This window comes from Echeneis naucrates, chromosome 12 (assembly GCF_900963305.1).
Source record: "Echeneis naucrates chromosome 12, fEcheNa1.1, whole genome shotgun sequence".
NCBI classification, from domain to species: domain Eukaryota; kingdom Metazoa; phylum Chordata; class Actinopteri; order Carangiformes; family Echeneidae; genus Echeneis; species Echeneis naucrates.
The window spans coordinates 4,558,863-4,574,447 of NC_042522.1; the positions used below are offsets into that span (position 1 = coordinate 4,558,863).

The following is a 15,585-nucleotide window of genomic DNA, read 5'->3' on the forward strand; positions in this document are numbered from 1 at the left end:
GTTTCCCCCGATAACTTAGTTTTAAATCTTTATTTGATTCTATAAACACAGCGTGGCCATCTCGAGCTTTTATTTTGGAACTTCCAATGCAGGAAGTGTGAATTTGAATATTAGTAAGTATTTAGATTTCACTTATAGATTTAGAGTTAAATTCAAATTTATACAATTAAGGGCAACAGTTAATATTTAGATTTATTTATATACATATATATGCTTGATGCTGCTGTAAATGTGATAAAATGGGATAAAAAAATATTTTTTTAACACCGTTTGAAGATAAATTTAGGAAATTTTGGAAAATGTTTGTTTTCACTTGTACTTATACTTGTAGCAGTCACTGCTGTTTAAATTGTTGCACCTGAGCCATCAGTTTGCGCATGGTCTCTCTCTCGTTTATTTATTTGTTTGTTGACTAACTGCCGACAGTTTTCTGTTTCAAATCTTACTGACAAAATATTTGCAAGTTAAAACTACAACGTCAATTGATGAATGAATGCTTGGTGAAGATGGTTGAAGTCCGCAGTCGTTCAGAAGACCATGCAAATGTCCCCTCAAATCTGGTTTTCTTCATATAGTCCAAATATGCGCAGATGTCGGATTTGTAAATGTTGCAAAGTTTGCTCCCTCTGTAAACATGAGTTATGTGGCAGAGGAAGTACTTACCCTAACCCGAACTCAGCAATCATTTTTACCTCGAGTGGGCATCATTTTGTTTGTGTGTTTGTTTGTGTGATTTGCACCAAAAGTTGTTCATGCCAGTCGTTTAGCAACGCCTGCTGAGCGAGCGCAGAAGAAAGGCCGGACCAATCACAGCCCTGCGTTCTGGGCCCTCAACTGTCAAACTGGAATGGTTGACACGCCAATTATTTTAACACACTGCAGCTACAGAGCAACTCAACACAAAGTAACACAAATTCCTCTAACAACCGCACCCTGGTCCACAAGTGTGCACGTTGAAAGCTGACAATGTGAACTGAGGTAAAAAAAATAAAAAAATAAATAAAATCCAAGTTCATCACCTGAACATTATTTGCAGGCTATCTAGATAGCAGGTATTTAAAGCCCATGTCGCAATTTGTAACTTTTGAGATAAGAAAATAGCTGACAGTTTTTTTAAATATTAACATAAGTTTCTTCACACAAAAACGAAAACCTGTGAAAATGTACAAGTTTAATCGATTCAGGTTTTATTAGATACACAGTTGTGTAGCTATTAGTTTGTATTAGTACACCTATCATATAAAAAATATTAATAAGAACTGAAAATAAGATTACACCTCCCTGCTGGTCCAAACCCAGGGCTCTGCCTTATAACAACCCATAAAACTTGACCCAAAAATTTTAAATGTGTAAAAATGCTTTGCTAAGACTTTTTTTTTTTTGGATTGAAATTGCTTTCCCACAAAAAAATTGTTTAAAAAAGCTCCCAGAGGCTAAAAACACATGCACTATTTCTCCCTCATTGAAAAATCCAGGTTTAATGAATATTCATGAGTATGTGGTATGATCCTTTGGTAAAAGATGAAGGCTGGTATCACGATTAGCCTCTCCACACCCAAACACAGAGCAAGCGTTTGCCATCGCTGCCTGGTTTACGTTTCTCCCGCATTCCAGTCTTTGCATATATTATGTAAATGAACTGGGAAAGAAAATCCACGGGATTGGTTGCTAGGATTTGTGACGTGTGAAATCCAACTGAGGAGCTGAAAAACTGAATCCAACTTTTTCAAATTTGGTTTTGAAACTGCATTTTCAAATCTAAAATGCTCAGTTATGGTGCGCACTTCACAGCTGAAATAACTTGTAGCAGAACCCAAACACTACATAGACATGTTAATAATTTGAAAAACAAAATTTTTGGGTTTGGGGGTCTTTGATAACTTAAAGGGCATATTGCAGGTTAGAGACCCCATTTAATTTCAGAAAAAAAATTATATAGGAAGTATTTTCTTTCTTCAAAATATGTTGGTAAATAAATTAATTAGGCTTCTGGAGTCGTTTTTGTGAGAAAATTTTACTTCTGCATCTGAAAAAGCTAAAGCGGAAGTGACGTAGGCAGAGGGTGGCAATGAACTTGAACAATAGGAAAACAATGGATCGCAATCTCAGGACACAGAAGAAACTTTAAATGTGTACCATTACACATATGACGGACTGCAGCCCGATAACTACGAGCCTGTTATGCACCCCAGAGAGCAGGGAGAGACCATGGGGAGAGTAAATGGTCAGAGGAGAGAGGTAGAGCTGTCAGCGGAGAGCAGGGCAGGAGGGGTTAGCTTATGTAATATTGAGTTCACGCCATGATATTGATACTTAATATAATCAAAATTAATGATCTTGATGACGTGTCTCAAAATCGTACTATCCGTCAACACTACGAGGTATAACGCTGTACTACTGCTGCGGGAGAGAAACACTTGGGTGATCCACGTTTTGTTTGATAGGTGTTTGTGTGGGAAATGCAAGGCCATGACCACAGCCGAGGAGAGAGCATATGCTGCAGAGAGGTAGATGCCCACCGGGCCTGTGGAGAATGTCACCCCCAGGCTCCAAGCGCAGAGCTTCACACAGCACCCGGGATTTGATGCTTGCTATCTGAATCCCTCCGTGCTTCAGACAGCCTACATTCACTACAGGCAGGAGCATTGACCTCTCCAGGCCAGCATACACAAGTATGTTATGTTTAGGGCAGAAATAATGAATTCCCCTATTTAGTTATTTTACTCTCTTTATTATTCCATTACTGTATTGTGTGCCGGCGGCTCAACCGGAGCCTGCTTCGGACAATTGAGCTGAGGAGGCTGTGTGCACTGAAGGCATCACACCCGGTGTCAGTCGCACCTGGGTCTTACTTCGGCATCCCATGTTGGAACTCCATCATATCGCTTGATTGATAACTCTCCGGTCTAAATGGTCGTTTGTCCTAGCTGATGCAGCCGTCGCTTCAGCTGAACAAAACACACTCAGGCACAAAAAATAGCGCAGTTTTTTTTTTTCCTGTTAGGAAACCTGTGGACTCCATGTCCTGACAAGCTGGAGTTTGTGCAGCCTCCAAAAATGCAATACAACACTACTGAAAACACACCGACTCTCTATTACACGACCTCTCTGACCCATAACTACCTACTCCCACACTGAGTGATGGCAGAGCCCAGCATACAGCTCCCTCTGCCTACGTCATGACGCGGTGTTGAAAAAAGAGGCTGAGCTCAAAGCTGGCACTTTTTGGACTAAATTTGCACTCTCATGTCTTGATTTTTTTTATTTTTTTTATTTTTTTTTTAAACCTCCATTAACTTTTCGAAGGGTATTTTTTGGACAAGATTATGTATAAATTTGAAAAAACAAACAAACCCTGCAATATGCCCTTTAATGATTTCCTAGTTAAAGAGGGATGAAGCGTCCTGCAAAAGAAAAAAGCCTTACACTATTATGGTACAATATCTGAAGTCTGGTGGGTCCACTAATCTTTTTGAGGGATAGTGAAAAACCCTGAACCTTGATATCTGTAGTTGAATTTTGTTTTTTATGATTGCAGTGGACAGGAGACTTATAACTTTGATAGTAGAAGTCCACGAGGGAAATCAAAACAGGGTATTGTTGACTGAACTAAACTGACTGAGTTAAACAGCGTAATTTCAAACCAATTGTTTTACCTCGCTTTTCTTAAACATTTCCACCATATTGTGCAAAATGATGCAGAATTTTATTTGTTGTAATGGGAGCAAAACGTAGGATTTGGATGCAGATCAAGCGCATGCCAAATATAATCCAAGCATGCAGTAGGTGTGAAAATGATCAATTAGTTATAGATATTTGCCTACAGAGTCACTGCCAGATCTGCAACCTAGATGATTGCAGATCTGGCTACAAGTCAATTACATAGACTTGTGGTGCCTCATAGCCACTGTACCTCTCCAGCAAACATTATCTGGCATTGCTATTCCTGCACATGAGGCACTGCCAGTCCAGACTGTCCTCATTTCTGGTTTCTTGATCAGAGCCAAGGAGGTCTCCCTATCTCCAAACAGGTGAACTTGCTGAATTAGCACTTCCTGTGCATTTTAGCTTCCCTCCTTCACCTGTTCCCCTAGCACTTTGTGTCATCCAATAGATTTCACACTAAGCGCTTACTTCAAAGTCATTTTCTGCCCAAAAACGTGGAGCTGTCCATCACTGGTTGGATGGGTAAATTGGTTGAGTCGACATGACCGCCCTCTGAAACTTAGCATATTTTGCTCAATGCAGTACACATATGCTTCCGCAGCACCACGCTTTAACTTTCTGTTCTGTTACTGTCCGTAGGGCGCTATGGCCTTCCTAGGGAGCGCAGTTCGGCGGGTGGTGTCGGCAGGGTGGTCCCCTCTTTCTCCTTTCTGCCGGACAAGTGCTAGATCCTACAGCTCAGAGCTTACTAAGGAAAAAAGTGTTCCTTATGATAAGACGCTCAAACAAGAGGATGGAGCCTCCTCTGGACCCACTAAACCTTTGCCCAGGTGAGCTCAGTGGCCTGGAAGGAGTGAATACTGTACTACAGTATGTGATGAAAATCTAAATGAATTTCCTTTACATTAACACAAGATTCTCTTTTGATAATGATGTACACATCTGTGTAAATTGATTTTTTTTAAGTGATAGATCAATATAAGAAAGTGGTGCTTTGAAATTATGGTAATTGCCAATTGCTGGAAGTATAATGGTGATGACTGAGGAAACTCTGTGGATCTCAGATCTTGAAAAAGTCTGAAAATGAAAATATTCATATAATTTTGATGTAAAAGAACATTTTTTCAGGGGAAAACATATTGTTGACTTTGTATTCCTTTAGCAACAGATTTTACATTTGAGTTTTTTAAATGAATAAACTCTATTATTAAGTGGCATTGTCTCGAACCCTTTTTAATGAAAGTCATATTTTCAACTCACATATAGTTTTCTGCCACCTGCCTCAGGTCAGCTGATGTGGTGGTAATTGGAGGAGGCAGTCTGGGCTGTCAAACCATCTACCACCTGGCTAAAATGGGTATGACAAACGTAGTTCTGCTGGAGAGAGACAGACTAACTGCTGGCACCACTTGGCACACTGCAGGTAACAAGTTGTAGGACTATAGATCAGTGTAAGGAGTGTGTATTTGCCTTACACAATGCTTGCTAAGTATTAAAATACAATTTTTAAAATCAATATTATAATGATATTTACTTAAAAATGTGTAAAATGTGTTTGTGCATCTGCTGATGTGTCCGTCTATTCAATAGGCCTGCTGTGGCAGCTTCGTCCCAGTGATGTTGAAGTGGAGCTCTTGGCTCATACTAGAAATGTGATTAGCAAAGACCTGGAGGAGGAAACGGGTCTCCACACAGGCTGGATTCAGAATGGAGGACTCTTCATTGCCTCCAACAAACAGAGACTGGATGAGTACAAGCGCCTCATGTCGGTAAGAAAGGAAAAAACAAAGGCTTTGTTTTGGCTAACCTGTGAAAAGGGTAATTGAATGGGTTGGGTAAAGAGATCAAGAGGTAATAATAATAATAAATCAAATTTATGTAGTGCATTTCATAGTACTCAAGGACGCTTTGCGTAGGTGCACACAAAAAGCAGACACACAAACAAAGAAGATGTAGATAAATGGCAAAATGTAAAGTGCAGGACAGATATAATATTTAACAATTCATAATTTCATATTTTTTATGAAGAAAGAATTGGGCTGTTTACTATAGTTTTAACTTGACAGTTAACAGTATTGCATAAACAAATCATGCAAGCAATTTCATTTTCTGTTGCAGTTTTAACTAGTGTCATTAGTGTGTTTCTTAATTGTGATTAAATTTAAAGTCTGTAGAACAGACTTTGAAAACTCAAACCGAGATCATGAACTGACTAACATGCTGCCTGCTAGCTGTTTTTGACAAAAAGCTGTTGTATAGAAATGCTATATGGTCCGCTCCTGCATCATTGAGTTTAAAATGGTTTTTGTAGCAACAGTTGTTACTCGGCCCACTAATATGAAAGTACACTTTGTGCAAGATCGAAAAGTCGGAGGCAGGTGAGATGAAAGAGCATTACACATCAGGGTTTATCTTTGTAAGCAAGAATAGAATTAAAAGGAAGAAAATAAGCTGTAGGGTGAAAATTCATAATAATTTGTGCTATATCAAAAAAAGGTCTGTAGGCCTCTAAATAATTAGCTATTGCAAAAATAAAAAAATCCATTACCTGAAACATGATGTGTGTCATTTTGTTGAATTGCTTTAAAGCATTGATATTTGGCTTTCTAATTATTCAACACAATGATGGAAATGGGAAAGGACTGCAAACTAAATTTGCTTTTTGTAAAGATAGTATTGAGTCTTGTTCCATTATTATTTTGGGGTCAGAAAAAAGCCTATTAAATGTTAATACGATTCAGAAAACTGACAGAGTTCCATGTAAGAACTCAGTTAGTTGAACATTAACCAGTGATGGCTTCAGATGAATAAACCATTCTCCGGCAAAACCACAAAAACTGAAGTATGTCGTATCCCCTCATTTCTAGCTGGGTAAAGTTTATGGTATTGAGTCCCATGTGCTTTCACCTGCGGAGACCAAGGACCTTTATCCTCTGATGAATGTTGATGATCTCTATGGAACCCTGTATGTCCCAAAAGATGGCACCATGGACCCAGCTGGCACTTGCACCACTCTATCCAGAGCTGCCTCCACCAGGGGAGCCACGGTAATGTGAACTGACATGCAGTGACCGGTTGTTTTCTTTTTAGACCGTGACCTTATAGTGGCCCAGTAATCCAAATAAAAATCGCTTACTCATTAGAACTCCGTTAGCAGAGCATTGCTGACCTTACCCAGAAATTATCAAGCTTGCCAAAATTTACCACACAGCATTGCAATTGGAAGCCTATACAGTTGCAATTTTTTATTTCAGTTTTGCATTAACTTCTGTGTGATTTTGGTAAATCAAAATGCCTTCAGTTGTCTCTTAGATGCAATTTTTGCAAATTTGTTTGAGTTTGATATAACATAATATTGTGTGCAGATAAACATAAATTGCTGTTAGTCATTCTGAAAATATAACACTTTTCCTCTATGATCTGCATGATTTATGATGGGAAGTGCAAGTAATTTGATCTAAAAGTGACATAGTTGTTGATTATGCTGAACAGAAATCCAGCACAATACAACATTTTATATATATATACACACAGTGTTTCCTCTGGGATTTTTTTCAGCAGCGGCAGCAGGCTCTCTGGGGGGTGGGAGGGTTGGCCGAGTAAACAAACAGCACTTGACCGCAGATTTAATTGTCACAACCTATTTATTGGCTGACCAGTTGAAAATGGCTTTTTCCCTTACAACCACTACAACCTATACATCTCAGCCATGTACAATTTTGTCATGTTTTTGGTTCTATGTCGGGGTTTGAGTTTTTTTCTGTCATGTTTTCAGTTCTGTCTGGTGTCTAGTGTTTGGTCTGTGTCACTTCCTGTTTCATTTTGAAGTCCTGGTTCTGTCGTGCTCCCCGTTACTTTACTTCCTGGTTGTTATCCCCTGTTGATTGCATTCCCTGCCCTAATGTGTATCACCTACGTCTTGTCTAGTCACTGTGTATGGAAGTCCTGTTTTCTGTTTAGTCCATGTGAGATCCTTGTCACTTGTCCCTTTTATTCTTGGTAGTGTTTTGGCCTGCCTTGTTCTGCCTGCGTCTCTGCCCGTGTCTCTGCCCACGTCTCTCAGGCTGTGTCTCTGCCCGTGTCTCTCTGCCTGTTGTTCCTGTCTGCTATCTGAGCCTGTTGTCCCTGTCTGTTGTCCCCGTCTGTTGTCCCTGTCTGTTGTCACTGCCTGTGATCTTCCTGTACCCCTGCCTGTTCACTTGTGTTATTTTGTAGTTTTGGTTTTCCTATTAAAAGTTCACCTATACCCACCTATACCCCTGCATTTGGGTCCTCACGCCCACAGCACACCACCACCTCTTAGAGAAATATTTGAACAAGTTAATCTGAAAATGCAGCCAGCAGTTAATACATAATGACGTATAGATATTAAGTTAATGCAATCAATTAGTTTACTCAAGTTAGCGTCACTGAGTTGGCTGCCTTTTCTCCGGTAATTCACTGCTGAATTCCTCACGACTACACTTCTCTGACTCTGACCTGGTGCCTGACGTGATGTCACTTTCAAGGCCGCGCTCTCGCGAGTAATTCACTCCAATAAAATCCCCCAACCACCCCACTTCCTCCCTCTCCTCACCTCTCCCCGCTGTTGCGCTCATCATCACATAGGCTGTGCTGTGAAGGTGGAGAGATGCGGTGCATTTGTGACTAAATAAATAAATAAATAAATAAAATAAATTTGAAGGTGTGGAGGCTATAATTTAGCAGTGGTGGGCCGCTACTGCTAAATGAATGTAGAGGAAACACTGATATATCACACATATATATATATGTGTGTGTGTATATATATATATGTGTGTGTGTGTATATATATATATATATATATGTGTGTGTGCCTTGATTATCATTTGTTATATTTACTATACAGGTCCTCTGTTCATTGCATACAAGTATAAATACATTTATACAATACATACCGTATACAGTGGAGCAGCACATACATACCATCTCTCTATGTTGTATGCGAATAATTAATGTCCTCTTTAAGGTGATTGAGAACTGCCCTGTGACTGGTATTCAAGTGCGGACAGACGACATTGGGGTGAAGAGGGTTAAGGCAGTTGAAACCCCTCATGGGATCATTGAAACACCTTGTGTGGTGAACTGTGCAGGTGAGAGTCTGATAAAAGCAGTGAAGTACACATCTCTAAGATAAGAACAATCATGGGTGACAAGTGGGGTAGGATGGTTGGTACACTGTGCAGTGTTTGTGATAAGGTAATGTTGATTGACGAAAGGGAGGTATGTAGGAGTATTGAAATAATGGTTTCCGTGTTGAAGCAGTTTGAAATTGTTGTTTGTCTTGGATGAAAGGTGGCTATTAATGCGCACTTCTCCATCCATTGTGTGCAGGTGTGTGGGCGACCAAGCTGGGGGACATGGCTGGAGTCAAGGTGCCTCTCATAGCAATGCACCATGCCTACGTAGTGACAGAGAGAATTGAAGGCATACAGGTAGGACAGCCACCTATCACGTGTTGGTCCTGCGAGCATGCTGGCAGATGTTTTCCAAATTTCATTAGATTTAGATGTGATCTTCTGTTTTCCATCTTCCGTATTTTCTGGTTGTGTGTTTGTTGTTGGCATACACAGTCACTTAAACTTCATTGATGTGTTGAAATTCTAGAGCTTGTTAGTGTAGCTACTTCAGAAAATTCAATTGTTATGACTACGTAAAGCAATATAATGTTGTCACCTTTCATAACATGTTATTAGTTTTATTATTGTATTTGTGTGCTTTGGATAATAGTGTTTGCCAAATCAGTGCATATTTCTTAAAATGCTAAATGTACTTTGAAGAAAAACATGCCTAATCACCACAGAGGGCTGAAAAAGTTCAGTGACTCAGCCAGTATTGGGCATTGTCCACAGCAACCATGATTTGGAGTGTTTTTAATATTCCACTTGAATTATGGGGATAGCTACTTGAACTCCAAACTGAGGAATAAGCTGGTTAGAGTAGTGGACCTTGCCAGCAAAATAATTGAGCCAAAGTATCATGACATTTCCGCTCCTTTATTTTCTCAGGACTCTGAAAGCACCACTGGGTGTCCTTGGCCACCAAAAATCTTTGACAATCTATCATTCCAAGTGCAACCAGCACATTAAGATGGTACTCGATTTCTTTCCATGTTTGCTGTAGCTTAGCCTCATCAGTGGTCACAATGGCATCAGTGATCTTTTGCATCAGGCAGTGACGTCCCGTATCTTTGTTTGAGACACAATATCTTTAGCATAACCCCACAGAAAGAAGTCCAGGGGAGTGATACCTGGTAAACGAGGTGGCCAGGGAATCGGGCCATCCCTTCCAAGGGTTAGGGTTAGGGCATTGACCTCTATCATTTCATCAACAGGGTACCTGAAAGACACAAATGCAATGTGACTGAAAACTTTGATAACCACTGAGCACATACAACAAATCTCATTAAGATATTTCACTTACCTTTGTAATAATTTTTTGAAAATTGTAAACAGACTTTATGGACACCCTGTATTGCTCCAATTTAGATTTGACTGTTCTTTTAATTTTCCCGTGGAGAAAGAAATTCCTTCATCTATATGTAATAGGTTTGTATGACCAACAGGGGGCACTGTGACCACACAGATTTTAGCATATAATCCGAACTGTAAGGTTGTGTTCAAATTGATGCCTGTGCTTCTTTGTGTAAGCAAAAGAGGGAGATTGCATTATTTTTGTTGTAGATTTTGGGTGCATGTGTATGTATTTGCATGTTTTCAGAAGCTTCTGTGTGCAGCTTTAGTACACAGCTGGTGATCACGATCCACTGTAACTCTGTGACAGAGCATTGTGTTGTCCTCTGAGGGTTACATTTAGTTTAGTGTACACATGCGTAAGTGTGCTCATCTTCTACAGGCTGGTGGTTTTAGACAGGCTGTCAGAGCTTTACAGTGTTATGTAGCTTAAGAGCAGCTTAACCAGCATTACTGCTTCATCACGTACACTGACAGCCCACACACAAAATGACCCGCTCAGACGCTGTGAGCGAATTTGTACTCACCAGGTTGTGCAACTTCAGGTCAAACATCAAATGCCGACTGATGCGTTTCTGACCTGAATGGCTGGTGGGCCTTTAAATTAAAAAAGCTGGCTCGCTCACACGTACCAGTGTTTGTCTTCATCTGTGTGAAGAGATGAAGAACAGAATGCATTGCAGTGCTAGTATTGATCAATTGGAGTAAACCGAGGAAAGGAGCAGATTTGCTTTTACTAAATACAGTGAGTTGTTTTCCAAATGTCAGCTTGTTCACTGATATTTTGCTTTTGTAACCAGAGAACCAATTGACTTGTGAATGAAAAGTACTCTCGACAGAATGAAAAAAAAAATGACAAAACATACGTAAAGTGTGACTACTCATTAGACACTTGTACAAGATTACCTACTGGGATGCAGGAGGCTGAATGCTTCGCTCTGCTGTGTTTTGAAAGAAACATTTCATGGTTTGTCAGTAACTGTGATAGCACACATAAAGAAACAGTATGATTTGTTAGCACGTCATGGAATGTGCCATTGGTGCTGTTTTGATGTTTCTGGATGTTATGTCTCCTACTGTAGAAACTTTAGTAAATATCTCACAGTCCAAACTACCTAGATGCAATGATTTCTATTAGTGCTTTTTAGAATGTTATAACTGGTTATTTTGTCCATGTTAATGAAATGCGATGCAACTAATAATCTACTAATGCGTTCACTTTGCTCTTGACTCTCTGCAGAACATGCCAAATGTTAGGGACCATGATGCATCAGTATACCTGCGACTTCAAGGGGATGCTCTCTCTGTGGGTGGCTATGAACAGAATCCCATCTTTTGGGATGAGGTAAGTTTGATTATTCTCTAATGATTAACCATTTCATTCCCTGTTAATACCTTAGTGACTCAGAAACCTCACATATTGACTGCGCGTGGCTGAATGACAGACATGACGTAACGTCTGTCTTTTGTGACATCAAATTAAACACTCCAATTAGGTAGCAGAATAAACTTTAATCCTGTTTATATACTTCTCATTTGCTCTGTCAGCGTGACCTCATCTCTTATTTAATCTGTTTTGTTTTCCTGGTCCTCATTACTTTCTGCTGCATTAGCTTGGAGGTCGAACTGTATTCAGCAGCACTCATAAACCTGTGTGTGTGTCTGCGTGTTTCCATTCTTCTTTTCACAGTGATGGACAGAAGTATTCAGATCCTTGAAAAATTGCATGATCAAAATTGTATATGTATTCGCTTATACATGAACATACTGTTTATACAATGAAAGTGCAGAGAATTTTCATCAAACTATAACTTAATGTCACATTTAGCTATTTGGGGTAATGTGTCGACTTCCTCACTTGCAAGCGTTCAGATGACAAAATTGGTGCTACATACTTTTCTGCCAGGATGCAACTAGCCTTTCATGTTGCATCTTTTTGGTTTAATCCATACAAATGGCTATCAACAACAAAAGGGTCTAATTTATCTGGATCTGGTGTTTTACCTTATCCAACCTAGCTCGATCCTTTTTATAGTCTTTCAGCAAAGGTAATTGGCCCCTCATTCTAACTGTCGCCTAGAGAGTGCACAGTTGGTGGGATGTCAATCTTGTCATTAGACCCTTGGCAAGAAAGGGAATATGCATATTTCGCAAAATTTTGAATAATTTGTTGGAGCTTGACTCAGGATATGTTTGAATTAGCTTAGCTTGAAGCCTGGAAACAGGGAATATAGCTAGTCGGTCTCTTTCACATGTTAACAATGAAATGGACCTGAAATGTATGTGGTCTAAACCTTGTCTAATTGATAATCCAAAAAAATAATGAAACTAACAACTTAAGTCAAATACTGGAAGTTCTTCCATGGCTTGTGTAAAGACACAATTAATGGATATTTGCTTTTATATAACAATAGTTTCAGAGAAAAGCATATTCACACTAAGTTATCAGAATAGTATTGTGTCATCAATGATTAAAGCAATTTCCCATTTCTCATATTAATTTCATACTTGATATTTAAATTGTAATATGCAGACAGATGAGTACATTACATGCTCCAAATTAGATAATCTCATTTATTTTAATGACCCCATAACCATTTTTTAGCACCTTAATAACCTTAATATTTTTAGCTCCTTTACTGTCAAAATTCCTTTTAGTTTAGCCTCAGATTAGAGATTGATCTAGCATGTTTCGCCCCTCTGCTTTCTTTTATTTATTCCTTAAGATCTGTTCCAATGTGATCCTTGACCCATTCTGTTCAAAGTTAAAGATTAGGCCATCCACCTGTTATCATGAAAGTATCAAGCATCAGAAATGCAAAGGAAGGATTTCTTCGACATAGAATGTTGATCATTAAACATATATCAAGTCTCAGTTTCTATCAAAGGAGACAAGGTTTTTGTAGGACACTGATAATATCTTTCTGCCTCTGAGTGATTTCCTGACTTTTTGTCTGGCTGCCTGCCTCCCTGTCCACAGACTCCTCGGTGGTTTTACATTTTAGAACATTTCTTTGTGCAAAAGAAGCTTCTTTTGTTCTCATTCTGCAGCTGAGTGTTGCTTTGATGTCTTGGGGCGGATGGAGAAAGAAAGAGAGAAGATACAGAAAGAAGAATTAGTAGGGAGACAGGGAGAGAATAGGCAATGCCTACTGAGTGAAGATGAGGAGGATCGATGGCTTTGGAGGGATTGCAAGAAGTGTGATGTCTAGGACAAAGAGTGCTGCTTCTCTGATAATCCAGTTGAGTGTCAGTGCTCGGTAACAATGCAGAATTCAATGTTTGCTTGATAACTGCTGGTGTCAGCCTGCACATCCATGTGACATTCAAGTCATAATCAAAACTAAAAGAGTCAGGAGCTGCTTTTAGAATGCCCTTTGCTCCACTGTCTAACTTGAGACTTTAAGTGCAATGAAACGCTCATATTTAAGACATTTAGTTCCTAATATGCTTAATGCCACATAACTGCCGGAGTGATGTGGCACTCACCCTCTGAAAGCAAGAAAAAACTTGTGTAGGAAGTAGAAATTGTATTTTTGCATCTAGGAGCCAGGATGGAGAAGAGTTTCAGTTGACCGCTGACCAGATCAGTGTTGGGTTATAAAGGGAAATGCGTCAGGGATTAAAATGGCAGCATGTAGCACAGCCAGATCAGTGGAGGAGTGTAGACTTTGGTCTGAGATGAGTTCTTTTCTGGCATGGCATGAGATGGAGTAGCTAAAGGCCGCATTTTGGTTTGGCTGAGACATAGGGAGGGAGAAGTCCATATGGGATCAAATTAAAGCTTGAGAAATTAAGGGGAAGGATTTCCTGGTGTAAAAGAATTGATTCAGACTCTTTGACGCACTTCACTGACACAGCTGACTGGCTATAGTCTCATGTTTAACTTGTGGTGTTGTTAAACGTTTTGTGAACAGTGAAGGGGGCGTTTGTGGGAGACAAATTAGTAAATACAACTGTTATGCCCAGGGTAGAGAACTTGGATTGGAACAAGGAACCCACTTGGATTACCAGTGTTTGTTGACTCTTATCTGAAAGAAAGGAGGCTTCAGGGAGAACCAAGGTCTAAAAAGCAAACCAAGAGTAACCTAACTTGGTGAGTAGTGCTTGTTATGAAATAAACAGACCAAAAGACAGCCACTTACCACCCTAAGTGAAAGACACAGTAGAAAACAATATCAACGAAAGTGGCAGTTCACCCTGACTACCATACTAAAAACCCAAACAGTACCAACACAAAAATGCAGCTGGTCATACAGGACTGCTGGTTGGAGGATGAGGAGGATGGGGATCAGCACTCTTGTAGACTGCTGTTAAGTGGGCTGTCATCTGCGGCTGTGTCTCTAACTGTGCAAAGTGTGATTTTACTGTAGATGTTTGCCCCCTTGAGTCGACAGTTGAGAACTTTTACATTGTTCTTTTATCATTTTTGAATGTTATTGAATGTTTCAACAATTAAATGAAAATAATAATCAAAATAAAGCCCTGCCTACATTAGCTTAGAGCAGTAGGATATACATTTTCTTTTAATCTTGATGTCAGTGTATAGATGAGTTTCAAAATCATACATGTTAAGTGCGTAAAACTGACAAGAATGATCTTTAACAACAACCTGGAACAGGCCATCTATTTTTTGGTACATTTGAATTTGGCAGATTGGAAAAAAAAAAAAAAAAAAGAATGTCTGTGTTTACTTTCCCAGGTGTCTGATAAGTTTGCCTTCAGTTTGTTCGACCTGGACTGGGATGTATTCACACAACATATTGAGGGCGCAATCAACAGAGTCCCCTCTTTGGAGCAGACTGGCATCAAGTCCACAGTCTGTGGACCAGGTACATTCACATGCACATAGTCATACAGAGAACACTTCATGTAAACATAGGACTTGCATATTTATTTTAAAACTATGCATTACAGCAGGGAACAAACATCCTGCTCATCCTCATGAATACATAAATGAGCATGTTTCATGTTTGTAGAGGAGATAGTGTGATTAATTCCAGCCTGACTCCTTGTCCAGGCAATATCATGCTGGTTGGTTGAGTGAGCCACTGTGTTGCTCTGCAGCCTGAAAAGTTACAGTGTGGAATTGGATTTTTCGTCACTATATTGCGATGCACCTGAGCTGTTTGTAGCGTGTAAGTGATAGATTTTATAAGGTGCAACATATGAAATAAACTTTGACATAAATACACATGCATATCTAGACGGACTGGAGACAGAAAACAGAACAGTAGACAAGGACACCAAAAACAAAAAGAAGGTGTATATTAACTTAACATAACACAAACAGAAATGTAAAGATAGAGACATGAATAGTGATATAAGAGGGAAAGAAGGACAGATGGAAATCATCTCGGGTAGATAGGTGAATGGCAAAAGATGTACGGCAGAAAAACACTAATAAAACAATGGAAAGGTTCAGAAA

The 15,585-nt window shown here is 39.5% G+C and overlaps 1 protein-coding gene across 3 annotated transcripts in view; it reads left to right on the plus strand.

Annotated features, from left to right (window-relative positions):
- The window catches only part of sardh (sarcosine dehydrogenase), a 43,554-nt gene that overhangs the window by 879 nt on the left and 27,090 nt on the right, over nucleotides 1–15,585 (plus strand). For all 3 annotated transcript variants that reach the window (XM_029515634.1, XM_029515633.1, XM_029515632.1), the window contains exons 2-9: nucleotides 4,306–4,496; nucleotides 4,953–5,089; nucleotides 5,257–5,435; nucleotides 6,534–6,713; nucleotides 8,654–8,777; nucleotides 9,019–9,119; nucleotides 11,398–11,502; nucleotides 14,860–14,989. In XM_029515634.1, the coding sequence (XP_029371494.1) occupies nucleotides 4,312–4,496; nucleotides 4,953–5,089; nucleotides 5,257–5,435; nucleotides 6,534–6,713; nucleotides 8,654–8,777; nucleotides 9,019–9,119; nucleotides 11,398–11,502; nucleotides 14,860–14,989 (1,141 nt within the window). In that variant the 5' untranslated portion in view covers nucleotides 4,306–4,311. The remainder of the gene's footprint in view (nucleotides 1–4,305; nucleotides 4,497–4,952; nucleotides 5,090–5,256; nucleotides 5,436–6,533; nucleotides 6,714–8,653; nucleotides 8,778–9,018; nucleotides 9,120–11,397; nucleotides 11,503–14,859; nucleotides 14,990–15,585) is intronic.